Here is a 16,940-nt window from a genome sequence, read left to right as displayed (position 1 = left end):
GCATGGTGCAAAGGGCATGGGTTGTTATCTGAGCAGGTGTGTCTGTGCTTCTAGTACCGGGCGGACCCAGTGGGGCGCAGACTACATCTTGCTTCGCCCTTAACCCAATAGCGATAGCCTTAGAGGGCGAAGCCATATACGAAATAGAACTGAAGTTACCTACTGTAACTCCAGCTTCTATGAGTATTGGCGTAGCCCTCTAAGTGCTGGGCCCCACTGGCTCCACGAATAGCTGAAGAAAAGTTATTTTGTATGGGAGCAGATTGTCGGGCCTCCTTCCTATTTATACCGGAAGGGAGCCCGAGGGTGGGGCCCACCTTGCGGGCGGGCGTGGACTACAAGTGTTTCAGTGCTGCGCAGGGAGATTACCCAATAGCGATAGCCTTAGAGGGCTACGCCAATACTCATAGAAACTGGAGTTACAGTAGGTAACTTCAGTTTCATGTGAAGCGTCATCATAACGGTGCTATGCTAACAATGCTCATGTTTATTAACAATGTTTATTGTTTTCTTAGTGTCTCGTGTGACTGCAATCATCACAGGTCTTTCAGTGTCTGCTGCCAAAACGTTGTCACCGCGGTACCTGTGAGCCCTTATGTAATCTGATACCAGTTTCAACCAAATGCTTCCTCGTGACATTTTGTTTCCCTTTGTCACCTATTCATGGTTCCAGAGAAACATATTTGCTATGAAAGATCTTTTTGTTTTCGTACTTCCTCTTGCCAAACTCTATCAGGAGAGTCAGAACATGGGCGTGTATGTTTCATCTGCTATCAAAATTACTACTTCCACTGTGATTTAAAAAGTCACAAGGTGTTATTTTGATCAAAGTAACAGTGTTAACTATTATACATGTCTGCAATGCATAAGGAAAACGTTACTTTAATTCCCACTATTTAGCATTTATCGATCATTAGTGGGGCATTGACTCAGTCATTGTTACCTAATTTGGCGCTAGTGATGTAACGATATTCATTTAACCCTCCTGTTGTCTTCGGGTCAAATCTGACCGATTTACTACTTTCATCAATCATAACTTTTTTGTTTTACATTCGATTGCATTAAGGCTTTATGATATCCTTCACAGTAGACATTTGAACATATACAATTGCTGATCACCACTTTCATTGAATTTTGGATGATTTAGTCAACTTTGAAACACCCATGGTGTTCCCGGTCAAACATGACCGCCATAAAGAAAAGGAATTAGTAACCATCCAGATCAGATAAAACACACACAACACCCACACACATACACACACAATCTAGATGCCTCCCCCCCCTTATGTGCCCAATCCCCCCCATGTGAATCACACCTGGCACTCACAAACACACACAGAACAATTTGACACATGTCCCGCTCTTATGTGCCCATCCCCCCAGATGGATCACACCTGGCACATGCAATACATGTTCAGTGTCTATTCTTTGTATATTTACTGCAGTTTTTCATGTATACCAGTAGTCTGATACAATATTTACAGTTTGAAAGGGTGTTAAATGAAATTTGGTGATTAATGGTTTTTCTGTTTATGTAATAGCAGTTAAAACAGGACCGGTCAAATTTGACCACGAACACCAAAGTAAGGGTGGGGGGGAAACGAAGACAATAGGAGGGTTAAATAAACATCTTTGAGCTTATGAATTAAAGCTGTTGGCATTAATAAACACTTAGATCTACTTAGACCTTTGACATACAGGTCCTCCCAGGGCGTTCCCAGGTATATTGAATATCAATCCCTCGGGCATGTCTGATCTGCCTAGTGGCCACCACCAAGCTTTGCAGGAAAGCTTCAGGAGATTATGATCACTTGCCTGAACCACCTTTATACAACACTGCACTGAGCTTCCTCAAGAAAACAATTCTCTGATGTGAGAACTGCTGAAAAACCTGTCTTTCGGTAAGTTTCTTAATTGGAGAAATGAAAAGAACTGGAGTGTATATATTTGACGGTGCTCAGAGGACATGCATGCGCTTGGCAACAAAACCACGGGCCGCTGAGCAGAGTACACACAGCCATGTTTCAGTCACAAGACAATGCCTGGGACTCTTGCTGCTGACTGACTTGTGTTTGGTATGAGCCGGCAATAGATCAGTTACAGTAATAAAATGCATTAACTGTAAGTAATTACAAAATGTCTAAAGATATCCGAGAGTTAAGGCTAGCCGTTCAACGCTACATAAACCTCAGACATGCACAGACATGTGAGTTGTCAATTCCTGTCTGTCTTTCTTGTTCCAACCTGCATTCTCTCCTTTCCCTCCCCCACTTAAATAGCAAACGCAACCACTGTAATTCAGTAAGAAATAGTTCTCAGGTACAGAAAGGGTGTACGCGAGTTATTCAGCATCCTATTCCCAAGAAGAATGACACATATCATAAAATCAATGCCCTGCTTCAAATTATTCAAAATGTCTTGTAAATTGTTATTTAGAATGCTGTAGGTGCCATGCAAATGCATTTTATTTTTCCCAGGGATGCCTGAGCATTGTGTGTTGTGAGTCAGTGTGAGTCAGCTATTAACTGAAGCATAAGATTAGTTTGAATTCTCCTTGTGAAATGTAGAGTTGCTACATAGATGGCAGGGATATTTGGTGTGAGCAAGAGTGTGTGTACAGTATATGACTCAACCCCATTTAAACATAAGATAAAGGGGCGGAGTATGAGATTGTGTGTGTTTGCAGGTATTCACAGGTCTCAGCTTTCTTCCTCTTCCCTCCTTCCTATTGTTGCACATTCCCTCACTGAGAGAGGAAATCATTTTTCAAAGACCCAGGACCTTTAGCTCACACACAGAGAATCTGCTAGCTTTCTTTCCTTCGGTGAGTAGACGTATTTCATTTTTGTCATATTTAAAAATGTGGTTTAACTTTACTGTATGCTTATTCCCGAAGTCACTGTGTGGTACCATCTTGCAGTGCTGGTGGGGAAACCTGATGAACGACATGCTTGAAAAGTAGAATAAATTATTTGATAATGGTCAGTCTTGTCTCTTAAATCTTTGAAGTACCTTTTCCAACAGTAGTCTGAATGCTTTAGGCGGCTGTGATGCAACACTATCTCCAGCCTCTCTAGAAAAGCGTCATAGTGTAGCAGGCATGCTAACCTACTTTTATCTTTGTATTCATCCAGTAGTGAATGTGTTTTGCACAGATTCATTAAATGCTTTGTGGTGAATCACAGTGCCCTTTAACCTGCATGTATTCTGTTCTTTGGATAAGGTTGATGTTTCTTTGATAGGAGTTGATCAATTAAAAAAAAAGACTCAGGCGGGGTCAGTCCCCCTTTAGGGTTGTTTCTCTGTTGTTGACGAAGAAACAACTGGGGTAGCTTCAAGGAGTACTTCCTTGTGTGTCTCGGGAAAGAATAACTGCAAAAAGTGTTTTATTTTGCTTCAAGGCAAGGTGAACAATTATTATAGTTTCTTACACTTCCTGCAGTGTTATGCTGTTAGGCCTATTTGGTCATTTGTATGTGATCATTTAAAAGTAAAATATGTCTGAGGGTGAGACGCTACACAACACCTCCTACAAAGAAGCGAGACACTGACTCCATAATTGTTTAGCCATGGGAATCAACTTACTTTGTAGTTGTTTAATGTATTTTTATATTTATATTGTGTGTCGTTATGGTCAAGTTGTGTCTCTTTGTAGTTGTCATTTTTTAATAGTTGTTGTCCTTTCTTTTGTTTTGCTTTGCTTCTACCTTTGACTAGTGTTTTTGTACCTCTTTGTCATTTTTTTGCATCTCTTTTTAGTAATTTCTTACCATTTATTTGTGGTCATCTTGAGTGTCTTCCTGCCTGGTACGATGTCTCGTTGAGTGACATTTTGTAGATAAATGCCAGGTGACATCCTGACACTTTGAGCCCCTGGGTATGTGCCTGGTAGTCTCACTCAAAATCCATATGTTCCATAGTGGACATTTTCATATTTACTACTTTTTGCACTTTGGTTTTGTTTTATATATAAAAAATGAACTAACATAACTTATTAAATATGTATGTTTTGGCGAATTCTAAAGATAAAGTCTGGAATTAGAATGGGATCGATTTTAATTTAAGATCACATACCTTGTAGCCCTTAATGCTTTCTTGGGATTGTAGAAAATCCTGTTTGTGCCTGTCAAAAACGTTTACCCATTTTTTAAAGTGTGCATAGCAATAAATTACAGTATTTCCATTGAGAACCTGAAGTCAGAAGAATCTTAAAGGTCCCATGACATGCGTTTCCGGTTATTACCTGTCCCCTTGTGTGTTATGTAGCTTTTTCTGCATGTAAACGGTCTGCAGAGTCAAAAACCCTCAAAGTACACCCTGTAGCGAGTAAAACTCTAACACAGAAAATACCTGTCTATGCTGCCCCAGAACGCCTCGTTGGAGATTTCTCTTTTTTTTCCTGGGTACAGTGACGTGATCTGGGTACAGTGACGTGACCATACCCAATTGGTCCAAATGGATCAATCCGCGGAGCCGTTACGTTAAGTCCGGATTGGTCCAAATGGACCAATCCCGGACTTCCTTACACACACACAATCTTTTCTCAGCTGCAGCTCCGCGGATTTCTCAGCCTGGGACGGCGGGACGCGGCGAGACTGTGAGTCTGTGTGTGAGCACACACACAGACTCACAGCCAGGCTGCGGGTGTGTGAGCACACACACACAGACTCACAGCAAGGCTGCGGGTGTGTGAGCACACACACACAGACTCACAGCCAGGCTGCGGGTGTGTGTGTGTGCTCGGGCTGGTTTAGGGCTGGGTTTCGCTGTGTCTCGCCGACCAGGAAACCACACCAGTAGCCACGCCAGCTCACACTGTCCGCTCCTTGCAGCAGCGAGCCTCGCAACGTCCTGCCAACACGGCACCCAGACCCCACGCAGCATTCTCTTCTGTTTGTTATTACTGGTGTCATTTTCTGGTTGCTAACAAATGTCATTGTAACACATACATAATAATGTAATACACATACTATACAGAGATGCTGTATGAGAAACCAATGTAAGTTTGGAAAATTGCACAATGTAAATCTATTCTAGTAGACCTAACCAATAGAATTATGATCAGTAGAAATGGCCATGTCATGGGACCTTTAAAATATTAGTATGAGCACAACCACATCACCACAGCCACTTATCTGTATGGAAGGTGGATTGCACCAAAGTTGGAGAAGGGGACAACGATAGATAGAAAATAATATGGTGAATTCCACAAAGGAAGGATCACTTGTGGCTGGGATAATTTGATTTAATGAATGTTGCAGTGCAGCAGTACGGAGCCCCTACAGGTTCATATACAAAAATATATACTTTGTCGTTCGCACGAAAAAGTAAATGTTTACACAGAGAAAGTATCTCATTTTTTCATGAACCTTAGCCAAAGTTAAACAGACTTGAAGGAAGGCAAACAAAAGTATTTGCACACATGTTTGACCTAGCCCCTGAGGACATCCATCTTATAGAAAATACTTTTCTCTTTGTCCTGTTAACCTATTGTGATTTGGGTGTGGTCTCCTTTCATTAATTCCCTCTCACTCTCTATACATCACTGCCTCCCTCAGCAGCCCAGGGATCCCCGTCTACCTGCCATACCTCCACCATGACTTCCTTCCTTCTTCCCCAACCGGGAGGCATCGACCTCAGCCTGCCGACATGTGGAGAGATTCGATGCAGCGACCACGGTTCCTGTCTGAGTGAACCGGGGGGCGGCACCGGGTTCGTGTGCAGCTGCGACCTGGGCTACCAGGGCGAGGCCTGCGAGGACACGGTCAACGGGGCGCTGAGCCTCCCGCTGACCCTCAGCGTGCTGGCCGTCATCTTCGGGGTGCTCATGGTGGCTTTCTTCGTTGCCAAGATAAGCCAGAAGCAGAAGAAGAGGAACAGGTACTGAAATATGTTGTTCTTAAGGGACAATGTTAACCTTTTGGTAAAAAATGTTTGATAAGAATTATTTTACCTTAAAAAAGTAGCTTGAGTCGGGGTGTTGTTCGCCTAGCTTAGCATAAAGACTGCAAGCAGAGGCACAGCTAGCCTGGCTTTGAAGTAAACAACAACTTCTGAAGCTCTTCCCTAACACCTCCTTTCTGCTTCTTATATGTTAAACTGAAGTTGAAATTATGTTTTGCTAAAAATAAATAGATGCGACTTCTTGCCAAGGCACCTGCCGCTGCTGAACGGAAGTTGCCACTAGATGCCGGTGTTGTGTCAAATTATGCACCCCCATCATGAAATGCCCCCCTTGTCACGGGAACGCGCATTTCTAAATGACACGTTTATATATACAGTCTATGGTTTACACCTTAAAACGATGTTTAAAACGAAAAGTAAACGTTCAGGGTTTTTATTAATGGTAATTTTCAGACTGTGAGTTGTTTAGTGGTAGCTTGATATAGTCTTGATTCTTGTGGTTAAACTTTTCGCTCCGTATAGTAGTAGTGGTGTCGAAATTCATTCGAAATTCATTCGTCACTTCCTTTTCAATTTTCTTTTTTTTTAATCTTTTTTTTTTTCAATTATTATTGTTACGTCATGTCTGTATACACGTCCTTTAAAATGTATTGTTTAATTTTACATATTTGTCATATAATAATCAAAATATATGTTTACAAATGTTACATAGTCTTTGTCAGCATATTTTTGCCACGTTTGCACCCCTTGCTACTGTATCTTACATAATAAAAGTGTCACATTCATGAAACTTGCTCCATTCATTGGTACTAGTCCTACAACTATTTTATGACAGGCCTGGTTTATCATCCGAGTCAGAAATAAAACAAATAGTCCTGCAATTGTCCAACACATTTACATACACACAGTAATTAATAATACATGTTGAATGAAATAAAGTGACATATTATCCATACTAAAATTGTGTACATTATCACACATAAAATAAACATTCATTTTGAAGATTAGAGTCCAGTGACATGGTAAGCAATCAAAGTCAGTGTGAACAACATGTCATATTCATCTTTAACCCTTGTGTTGTGTTCGAAAGCTGTTACCGTTCATGGTGTTCGCGGGTCAATTTTGACCCATGATTTATCTCCATCTCCAAAACACTCCAAAATAATGACCAAACAATCCTGTTGTAATTTATTCCATAGATTCTTAAGAATGTCAGTCTTGCCCAATGTTTGATAGGCAGGTTTTGTCCCCACTGTGTAAGTACACTGAAAAGCAGGATATTGTGTTGCATGTGTCGCAATTTAGCAAAAATGATTGATCAGAAACAAAGCAGCTTTTCAAAACACCCGAAGTGAATTTGTTGTATGTGCTGTGTGTTTACTTTACATCATAAGCAAGACTTACTCATTTTGGTTTTTTTGTCTAATAGGAAACAACAGGCAGCAAAACAAGGCTACAACATCGCTGTGTAATTTGGATGAATCTCCATTATCTCCGAGGTAAGTGTTCAGAAGGAAATATTCAGTATTTGTGTGCGATTACCAAATTGTAGTAGAGGATTTAAGTCTACTAAAGTATCTTCCTTTAATTTCAATATCATTTTTTTAAACTGACTTCATATTTGCTGCCTTTTATTTGCAATTTGTTGGTTATCTTAATGTACCCACGTCAAGCAAAAATGCTCTGTAGTGCTGCTATTGGTCAAAACACCACAGGGTACCTTAACCTCACACCATTTGTGTCTAAATGTGTTTTTTTTTTTTACATTGAATGAGACTGAAAAGAAAAAACAGGATAAATGATCACAACAATAATAACTCTGCTGTTCTTATCCAGGTCAAACATGGCATTGTGGCCAGTGATACGCTTGAGCTTCCACCAGCATTCTTCTGCAGCACGCTTACAGCGCAATTTGTTGAATTTAGTAAAAAAAGGACAGATCAGATCCACCATTCTTTCTTGATGACTGGTGGCCCCTCTTCTACGACTGATGCTGCAACATCAAAGAAACCCAAATACTGAAATATTGAACTGAACTTTAAAAGGATTGACAGAGACACAACTTCACTGCTTTGTTTCCCGTGTATCATTTGACGACGACAGGCAAGTCAATCATGTCAAAAAGCCAGCGTGTATCAAAGAGCTTTCAAGCTGTTCATTTAGAAAGGCAACAGGAGACTGACTAACAGTATGTTTACAGGTATGTATTTGGCGCCAAACTGGATTTGGGCCATTAAAAATGTTCCTTGCAAACACAGCAGCCACCTTTTTAAACTGTTTTCTATATCTCTGAGAATTAGGTTGACACTACTATTATTTTCTTACAAGCACAATACAATGTTTGAGATGTCCTTGCTAGGGCCCTGCATTCATCACCAGCTTTGTAGGTTTGTTTGAATATTTATAGAATTTTGATGAGATACTGTGGCTCACTAGTGCTCAAGAACAATGATTAAACATAATACAAAATCCTAACCATTAATCACAACATTACATGCAACCATTTTGGTGTAATAGTAGTTTTCACACACTGATTGCATTTTTCACATTGCAAGAAATGAACAGACTAAATGATCGTGTCTTTGGCAGTTTAAATAGAAATGTCACAATCTGCTTACCACACATTTGTACTTCCCTAATCACATTTCATATAGCTTATTTCCATTTCCTATTGTGTCCTCTAACACTGGCTACATCAGGTAAAATAATGCAAATCAGTTGCTCTCTGACGCAGCAGTTGCTTCTTTTTAAATGCAGAGAAAGCTGAGCCCAACAGTAGTGATTCTTGCTGGCCTGTTTTTGTACTATCTGCTAAAAGGAGTGACTTTTTACTGGTATTAAAAACAAAAATGCTTTCCTCAGCAATCAATTTCACACAGGGTAAGACGGGGATATTAACCCGATTGGATTTGTCGTTTATTTTAGTCACTCTGAGTAAGATAGCCAGTGTTAAGAGCTTTTTATGCTGTATTGTCTATTTTTTTCCTACACTGCTGATTGAATTAATGTTTTATATGCTTTTTGTAGTTCTTGACAGCCTATAGCATCAACAATACCCAACACTTTATGATATTGTCTATCCCTCTGTTTTTGTGTTGCTGGATTACACAACAATTCCATGTAGTCAGACATGTTTCAACAAGCTGATATGCTCATAGAAGGTGATTATGTAATCATGTGTGCCCCTGTGTGTGTACAAAACTGGCTGAAAAGTATGTAATTCTTCTCTGTCAGAAGTTATTGGTCAGAACGACAAAGGTAAACTCTTTTGATATATCTATTTGAAATATTTATGCCTCATTTATTTAAGAGATGGAAACATTTTAAAATATTTGCACAACAAATCTGCAGTAAACCACCAAAACTAAGGATTTTATTGCTGATTTTCCACTCTACTAAACACAAAAGCTGGAGAAAAAGTGCCTTTTAAGTGTACTGATCAAGAGGAGTCCTTTTGAAAGGTGAATATACTATGCCAATAACCTGAAACTGAAACTTGTGCGCACACCTCCTCAGATCCTGTTTTACTTCATTTTAAAATTCTTCTCTTGTCATAAATGTTTGACACTGACAGTTTAAAATAAAAGCCTGATATATCTTGTCTTTTCACTTGTATTATTCTGTAATAATAGTTTGTTGTGTTTATTTTGTGTTGCTTTTATTAATATCACTACTGCTGATATGTGCAGAATATGTATGTGCAACTGATATTTACTTAGTTTGTATGTTACATTACATTTCGTTTAGCTGACGCTTTTATCCAAAGCGACTTACAATAAGTGCATTTGACCAAGAAGAATACTAACTTGAAGAAAACAGAATCATATAAGTACATCAGGTTTCATAGAGCCAAACCATTTCAAGTGATACTCAACAGGCTTTAGATAAGCCAGTCCTTTGTTAGTATATAAGTGCTTTGTTAGTATGTAAGTGCTTAGTTAGTATCTAAGTGCGGGGTTTTTTTTTTCATTTTATTGCTCGAAGTGGAGTCGAAAGAGATGAGTTGTCAGTCTGCACCGGAAGATGTGTAAGCTTTCTGCTGTCCTGATGTCATATAATGGGGATCATATTGGCTCTGTAGCTATGCAAGCTGATCTGTGGTTAACTGATTTATGACTCAGTACCCCTAATTAACTATTTCACTGGCATGTATATCATATCTTTACTGCACATACACTTTTTGTTCTGTATGTATTTTGCTGTATGTTCACCAACTTTCAAATAAAATGTACAAAAACTCACAACATATCAATGTTTTATTTAAAATATCAAAGATTTGTTAAAAGGGTCCCTTTTCTGATAATTTTCCATTCATATTTGTATTTTGTGCCTCTACTATGACATGTTTCCATGCTTTAATGTTCAAAAAGCTCTTTATTTTTCTCATACTGCCTGTGCTGCAGCACCTCTTTTCACCCTCTGTCTGAAACCAGAGCCCAGTCTGATCTGATTGGTTAGCTGGCTGGCTCTGTTGTGATTGGTCAACTGCTTAGAGAGGTCCCACCCCTTAACATATCACGTGTAATGTGTTGGAGTGCTATCCAATACAAGCGTGAGTGTGACGTCATTATGTTACAGAAGTAAACAAAGTCGACCTGTTTTTGACTTAACCCTGGCCAATTAAATCTAATTAAATCAAACGACACTTCTTATTTCTGAAGTTAACACGACATTTCATACAGATTCTTGCAGGACTGAATTTGAACTTATTGTAATTATAATTGATCACTTTGGATAAAGTGGTCAAATGAAGAGGAAAAGTTATAATCTTGCTAGGAAGTTAAAGATACAACTATTTTATTATGACAAATGATGTGCAGCTGTGAGACAATAGCTAGTAGTTTATTTCAACACTTTGTTTCAGCTTGACAGACTGTAAGTATCTTTGAAATCCTTACGTAACTTTTAGGGTTTCAATGTGTTTTACCACTGACTACAGACAGCAGCCAGTCTGTTTGTACATCAAAACATGCACCGCTGCCTCTCTGCAGTCTTTCTGGGATCTTGTAACATGATTGTATCAGCCTCAGTGTTTACTAAACTTAACTGGACCAGGAAGGACTGATCTGTTATCATGCACTTCAGTCTTTGTTATCAGATATAATATGTGTCTGTGATGTGAAGGAACAGGAAGGATCTGCCACGAGGGTGACACTATGTCAACACATGTGTTCATTTTAATGAGAAAACTTTGCATGTTTGTTTTTCAGGAGGGGCAACCTACAGTAGCATTTTAAGTTGGTGCTGTATTATTAAAGGGGAACTGATTACATGCACAAGGTTAGGTTTAATATCCTGTGATGTCTGTGAAAATAGTCATGTTATCTGTGACTGTGGAGGAGCTTTCTGAAGTCTTATACAATTTTAAAAAACAAACAAAAAATAATCGAAGGTCACTCAATTGTTCCTTTCAGAATACTTCTTAGCAATTGTTTTTGAGCAAGTAGCCTACTTACCTACTTTGGCTATAGGTAAGGTTTGTTTTTAACCTATAGCGGCCCCTACTGGACGGTTAAGGGGAATGAGGAGGTAGCATTCTATGACAACGTAAAGCAGTCAAACAAAGGTTTTTCAAAGATCCTCAATCACAACTACAGGAAGGTCCTTAAGCTTACGAGGTTATATGTGCAACAAAGAAATAGCCTGAGGTCACCTTGATGATGATACTGGAGGTATTTTGGCTTTGTTTTAGAGAGTGCAACCTTTGTGCCTGCGTTACGATGTGACATGTGCCATTTAAGTTTGAGTGTAATGTGAAGCTGGATTTGGTTACAAAATGGTAAATATGGGAATGAGCATTGTGAAGCTGGACCCATACTAGAAAGTTAAGTCAGGATCATTAAATTCCCGTATTTGAGTCTCCTTCATGGAGGTTTAAAGCTATTATAAAACTTTAAAAAAAAAACCTCTTCAGCATCTCAGGAGAATGAGGCTATAAATTCAAACTGATGCCATTTGTCACACCCAAACACCATCTCTCCTCACCCCAGCTATACTCCGATTGTCAATTTATGAGTCACGGCATTCTTTGCAATTTTATGGACACTAATATGAAACACAACACAAATATTTTGTGTTGGTCTGCTGTAGGTCTGCTTTATGGCACTGTCAGTGACTTGTCCCAGTGTGTGAGCCTCAGACAGAATACTGCTAAACTTTGCATTAAAAAAAGTGACTTACTCTATATCTAACTGGGGCATTCAACAGGTCCAGCTGGGAGTCTGCATCATGATTACTTGGAGGCCATTTTAACAACAAAAGACTGAACGGCCAGGAGATATAGAGAGGCAATTGTTCACTACAGCGTCGCCTTGTGCAAATCCAGTTTAAACAAGAAATGCTGTTAGACAAGATGTTGAAAGAAACAAACCTCTCCGACCGGTCAGGAAACATTCTATCTGTACGTATGAAGAAAAGAAAGTATCTGTGTAAAATGTAGCCTTTCTGAATGTGTGTTTGAATTTGGCCACATGTAATAGAAATTGCAGGCCAAACTATGACAACAAATGTAACCTCACCTTTATAACCACAGTTATTCCCCTTATATATTTTTTAAAAACGTCTTTGTTTTCTCCACATGCAATCTGAACACTTGTAAAGTAACAATAAGTTGATACTCAGTCATCTGTTATTAGGAAACATTGCACATTTAATAAACAACACTTGTATCACAGAGCAATGAGAACAATATTGCTCCCCTTTCTTTTTCAACAGGTGGCCTGTTGTCCTACAAGGTTGGCCATAATCTTAAGGTGCATAAGAATACAGTATTTACATAAAAACATTAGGGGGAAAAATTGGCAATGTAGACAGAAAAAAACAGAATTCTTCACCTTTTACTTTCCTTCTAATATCCACCACATCTCCACCGGCACTGCTCTGTTTATAGCACACTCCAGACAGAGTATCATGATGTAAGTATAAATCATAACCCAGCTATTATGGGTCTCATTGCTAGCCCTGGCTCACTCTCACATCATTTAACAATATTATAGATGTTTGCCTTCAAGTAGCCCATTACTGTCCTAATGATGTGGCTAACTCAATGTATAGACTACACCTAATGAGTTTACAGTGATTTCATAAAGTGTTAATCTCTTGGCACCACTGACATATTCTTTTATGGCCTAAAATAACTGTTGGTATAATGCCTTATGTAACAATACTCCATAATATTAAAAACTCTACTTGTAATATAAAGTTTACCATCTTCCTAGAAAGTTTCCCACTCTCAGTCCTTTATTTAATGTCCATTTTACGTCGTGTTCCTCTCCTGTAGTGTTTTCTTCTCATAGGTCTGCCTCATAAGGCCTGCCGCCGTATGAGGTGTTCGCTGACCGGGCTGCGGGGCTCTTGGCCCGGGGGAAGGACACATCTTCATCCAGGGAGTCTTTCGAGTACGGGACGCTGCTGGCCTCGCTCCGGGCCCGGTCCAGGCTCGGCACTTCGACTCTTCTCGCCGGCTGTCTCCTGCTGGCGAAGCGGGCTCCGGTGACCTGCTCCACCGGCTTCTCCCCTCGGTTCTTCCCTCCGCAGCACCGGCAGATCCCGATGAACATAACGAAGCCCCCCAGGATTTCAAAGATCCCGCCTATGTAGCCCAGGATGATGCAGTAGCCAACGCGCACATCTATGGTAGGGGACACCGTTGACACTTCTTTTAGGATGTGGGTGTACCAGGCGATGGGTATGATGGTCATGACCCCGGAGAGGAAGATCAGGATTCCGCCCAGGCCAGCCAGCAACCAGTTAGGCCTGTCTGTCCAGCAGCGCACCCCAGGGATGGCCACTGCCAGCCCGATTAGAGTCACGATGAGGGAGGCCACCATTAAACCCTGGGCCACCTCGATGACCTGGTTCCCGAAATATTCGATGTCCTGCAGAGTGCAGTCCGCCCTCGTCTCGACTGTGGTGGCCCTGCAGATCTCCCAGATGCCCTGCTGGATGAAAACATCAGGCGGCTCTGAGGGAAGCGAGTTAAGGGTCCTCCAGTTTGGGGCCACTGTGGCGGTCAGGTTTAGGATCCATCCGCAGGGAGCCATGACCATCCCGAAGATCAAGATGCCCGGGGTGCGCAGGGATGTGCGCATCCACTCCTGCGTTCTCTGCGACGGCATGGTTGTTGGTGATGTGTGTGTTCTTGCTGCCCAACTCAGTGTAGTAACTTACACAGGAGAGACTGAGTTTTGACAGTTCCAACAGCTGCTATTTAAAAACAAGTCTGACTGAAACCTGGCAGTGGGCGGGGCTTCAGGCTTACCTGTCTGCTGCCTCGAGTCACCGAATAGGACAGGTGTGGCTGGCCAGCTTCTCATCTGCACCTGCAACTGCAAGGAAGGGGAGAGGGGAGTTTCGACGAAGCTTTTATCATGATGCAAATGTGTGTGATAAGAGAAGATAAAGAACAGGAAACATATTCAGATCTCTTTCCAGGAGACAGTTACAAAAAAAATACAACTTCTATTTTTATACCCCTTTTTTAAATCACCTAAATGTAGTTTTGTCCTAAATGTTTTTATACTGTATTTAAAAATGTAGTCCTTAATTATTATTTAAAACACTTATTTAATAATGATGTGATCAATAAAATGTGTCTGCATATAGGTATACTTTCGCATTAACACATTTAATATGCATTAATTTAAGAAAGAGGAGACTGTAAGAAATATAATTACAAGAAACATTTAAGCACTTAAATGTTTGTTTGCGTGTGTATATTACGTTATTTACCTTTTATTATTAGAGGGGCCTCAGCTCTCCACAGGCTGCTCATTTTGACTCATCATCTTCATTACAAAATTCTCCTTTTTTGGTCCAAGCATGTCATAATACTCAGAGATTACGATGGTTTTGGTTTGGAAAATGCCCATATGGCTGGTAGAAATTCAGTTCAGCAGGAATCCTCTGCAACCAACTGTTCAAATACCTTTTCGGCGTCTTTGAGTTTGTGAACTCCTCCTCTCTGCTTCTATATCTATCTGCACATCTGTTAGTTTCATGGTAACACTTTGTTTATCTCACCTTTCTCTGACTTTCTGAATAGGCCTAAAACCCAAAACATGAACAGAGTCATTGGGCAAACTCCCGGAAAGCAGCAGGTTGAGAGTGTGACTATCCCACAGCCATCAACCTGATCAACCCCACATAGAAAGTGATTTAGCTTCTAAAAGAACCAAACAACCCGAAAACAGTTTGTGATACTCCCACATAATACATTGTTTGAATTGACCACTTCTGAAATTCTAGTGTCTATTGGATCTTTACCCCAATGTGACCCCATTTCCCCAAATAAGCCCTCTAATATATATTAGAGTTTACTATATTTTATTTCTTTTAAAAAGACTGACACCATGAAGAAATGGAAGACATGAGCACTCTGGAAACTGCACTTTGGTTATTAGGGACTTCCGTACCAGCAAAGTTGTGTTTGTGTTGATGCAATTTCCCACAGTGAACCATACAAATTCAAACTCTCCAGTCACATCATGCTGAGGGCGTTGTTTTTTTATGTTTTTGTTCTGAGAGTTGTTTTTCAGGCCTGGCTCAAGCTTTGGCACAGAGAGCAGTTGAAGATGGTATGTGAGGTATGTCAACCTACCGGAACTTTGCATACTCTTCCTCTGATACCACAGTCCTGTTTTATCACTTCTACATGCTGAATCACTGATGTCATGTTACTTTACTTGGGGGTATTACAAAACACAGAGGATTGTCAAACACTGTTTAATTGCATATCTAATTGACCTTTTGATGCTATGGCCGATCTATTTCACTTAAAATCCTGTGGTAGCTTCTGGCTTCAACCCAAACACTATCACTAATCGGGCTTTCTGTTTGGCACTGTTTTTCCTTTAAAAAGATGTCACATTCTTATATTTCGTCACCTCTCATATTAATTAAATCTACTGTATTTCTTATGTTGTTCTTGTTTTCTGTTTAATTAGTTTGATGTTGAAGCTTGTGTAAAGGACTTTGAACTGCCTTTGTGTCTGAAATGTTGTAACTTAACTGAACTTAGTTGAAACAATTCTTAAAAAGCTATTTTCAAAGATGTTCAAGTTCTTCTAAGAAGCGGAACTTATCTTTATTTTCATTTTAAATAATGTATCTGTAAAATAGAACTACATGTTTTTACAGTTTGCTTTCAACTTTTCTCCAGGTTTTTATTTCTTAATGTCACAATGACACATCTTTTTTTCATTTCACAATTATTTGCAAACGGCATTCACAAGTGGTGAATCATACGTGCTGTCTGTCATCCATACTGATGCAGTGCAGACGATTCCTTGTAACTCAAATCTAAATGTTTTACTTGACCATTTTTGTAGATATAGTGTCACCAAAATAGTAAAGATTGATTTACTTTAATAGATCAAATCTGTTTAATGTTGTTTTTAAGGGTCTGAGTTATTAGTCCCAGCATCTTTATAGCAAGAAGGTCCTTGGCTCAAATCAAAGCTACGTGTCTGGATTTTTCCTCATGTTTTTGTAGGTTTTCCTCTTGGTGCTCAGGTTTCTTTCTGCAATTCAGCTCAATAAGGCTACACATTATGGTACAACATTGTATGAGGACATTACCCTTAAATATTTGAATAAAGATGTGTAACTTGGGTTAAGGTGGAACAATGCAAAAAAAAAAACAGTGACAACATGGCAGAGTGTAATAGATCACCTGTCAATCAATCAAATTCAAATTCCTTTAAGCTAATTTTACCCTCTGCTTTTTTCAAATGCACACATAAGAAAACAACTATTAAAACCAGCACAATTATATATATTTTTTCGAAATCTGTGGTAACATATTTACCAAGCTTATTTTGCATAATGTATAAGTCTGCTGTGTAATGTGTAGGCCTAAGTGTGTTTTAAAAAATGCCCGTGATCACATCTACAGTGCCTTTTTTTGTCTAAATTGATACATACTGTAATCAACAATTTGAGCAATATATTGTTATTTTGTATGTTAAAGTGTTTGCTGTGTTAACAGAAGAACTGCTGCAGCTCCTCTATGCCATGATCATATACTGTATTTAAAT

At 39.6% G+C, this 16,940-nt stretch overlaps 2 protein-coding genes across 4 annotated transcripts; one reads left to right on the top strand and one right to left on the bottom strand.

Moving 5' to 3' along the window:
• Positions 1-1,804: 1,804 nt before the first annotated feature.
• On the top strand, positions 1,805-9,507 carry LOC117476495 (protein jagged-2-like). Of its 3 annotated transcripts, none has more exons than XM_034123086.1 (4): positions 1,805-1,901; positions 5,559-5,880; positions 7,334-7,403; positions 7,741-9,507. In XM_034123086.1, exons 2-3 carry the CDS (start codon positions 5,597-5,599, stop codon positions 7,374-7,376), a joined length of 327 nt encoding a protein of 108 aa, XP_033978977.1. In that variant the 5' UTR covers positions 1,805-1,901; positions 5,559-5,596; the 3' UTR covers positions 7,377-7,403; positions 7,741-9,507. The 3 variants fall into 3 exon arrangements, with proteins under 3 accessions (XP_033978977.1, XP_033978976.1, XP_033978975.1); XM_034123085.1 differs by lacking the exon at positions 1,805-1,901 and adding an exon at positions 2,678-2,824 and having other exon boundaries at positions 5,562-5,880; XM_034123084.1 differs by lacking the exon at positions 1,805-1,901 and adding an exon at positions 2,683-2,824.
• A 3,021-nt stretch (positions 9,508-12,528) lies between these two features.
• Positions 12,529-14,115, bottom strand: cldn23a (claudin 23a). The gene has a single exon (XM_034123083.1). The coding sequence runs from the start codon at positions 14,019-14,021 to the stop codon at positions 13,194-13,196; it is 828 nt and encodes a 275-aa protein (XP_033978974.1). The 5' UTR covers positions 14,022-14,115; the 3' UTR covers positions 12,529-13,193.
• Positions 14,116-16,940: the final 2,825 nt, after the last annotated feature.

Source organism: Trematomus bernacchii, unplaced genomic scaffold (genome assembly GCF_902827165.1).
Source record: "Trematomus bernacchii unplaced genomic scaffold, fTreBer1.1, whole genome shotgun sequence".
Taxonomy (NCBI): Eukaryota; Metazoa; Chordata; class Actinopteri; order Perciformes; family Nototheniidae; genus Trematomus; species Trematomus bernacchii.
The sequence above is the reverse complement of the archived record's forward strand: the minus strand, read 5'-3'. Positions and strand labels throughout refer to the sequence as shown.

What these genes read in the sequence shown, in the direction of transcription:
- LOC117476495 (XM_034123086.1), top strand. Translation starts at nt 5,597, where the DNA reads ATGACTTCCTTCCTTCTTCCCCAACCGGGAGGCATCGACCTCAGCCTG. An exon ending in AAGCAGAAGAAGAGGAACAG is followed by an intron (nt 5,881 to 7,333) that starts GTACTGAAATAT and finishes TTTGTCTAATAG; the next exon opens with GAAACAACAGGCAGCAAAAC.
- cldn23a (XM_034123083.1), bottom strand. Translation starts at nt 14,021, where the DNA reads ATGCCGTCGCAGAGAACGCAGGAGTGGATGCGCACATCCCTGCGCACC.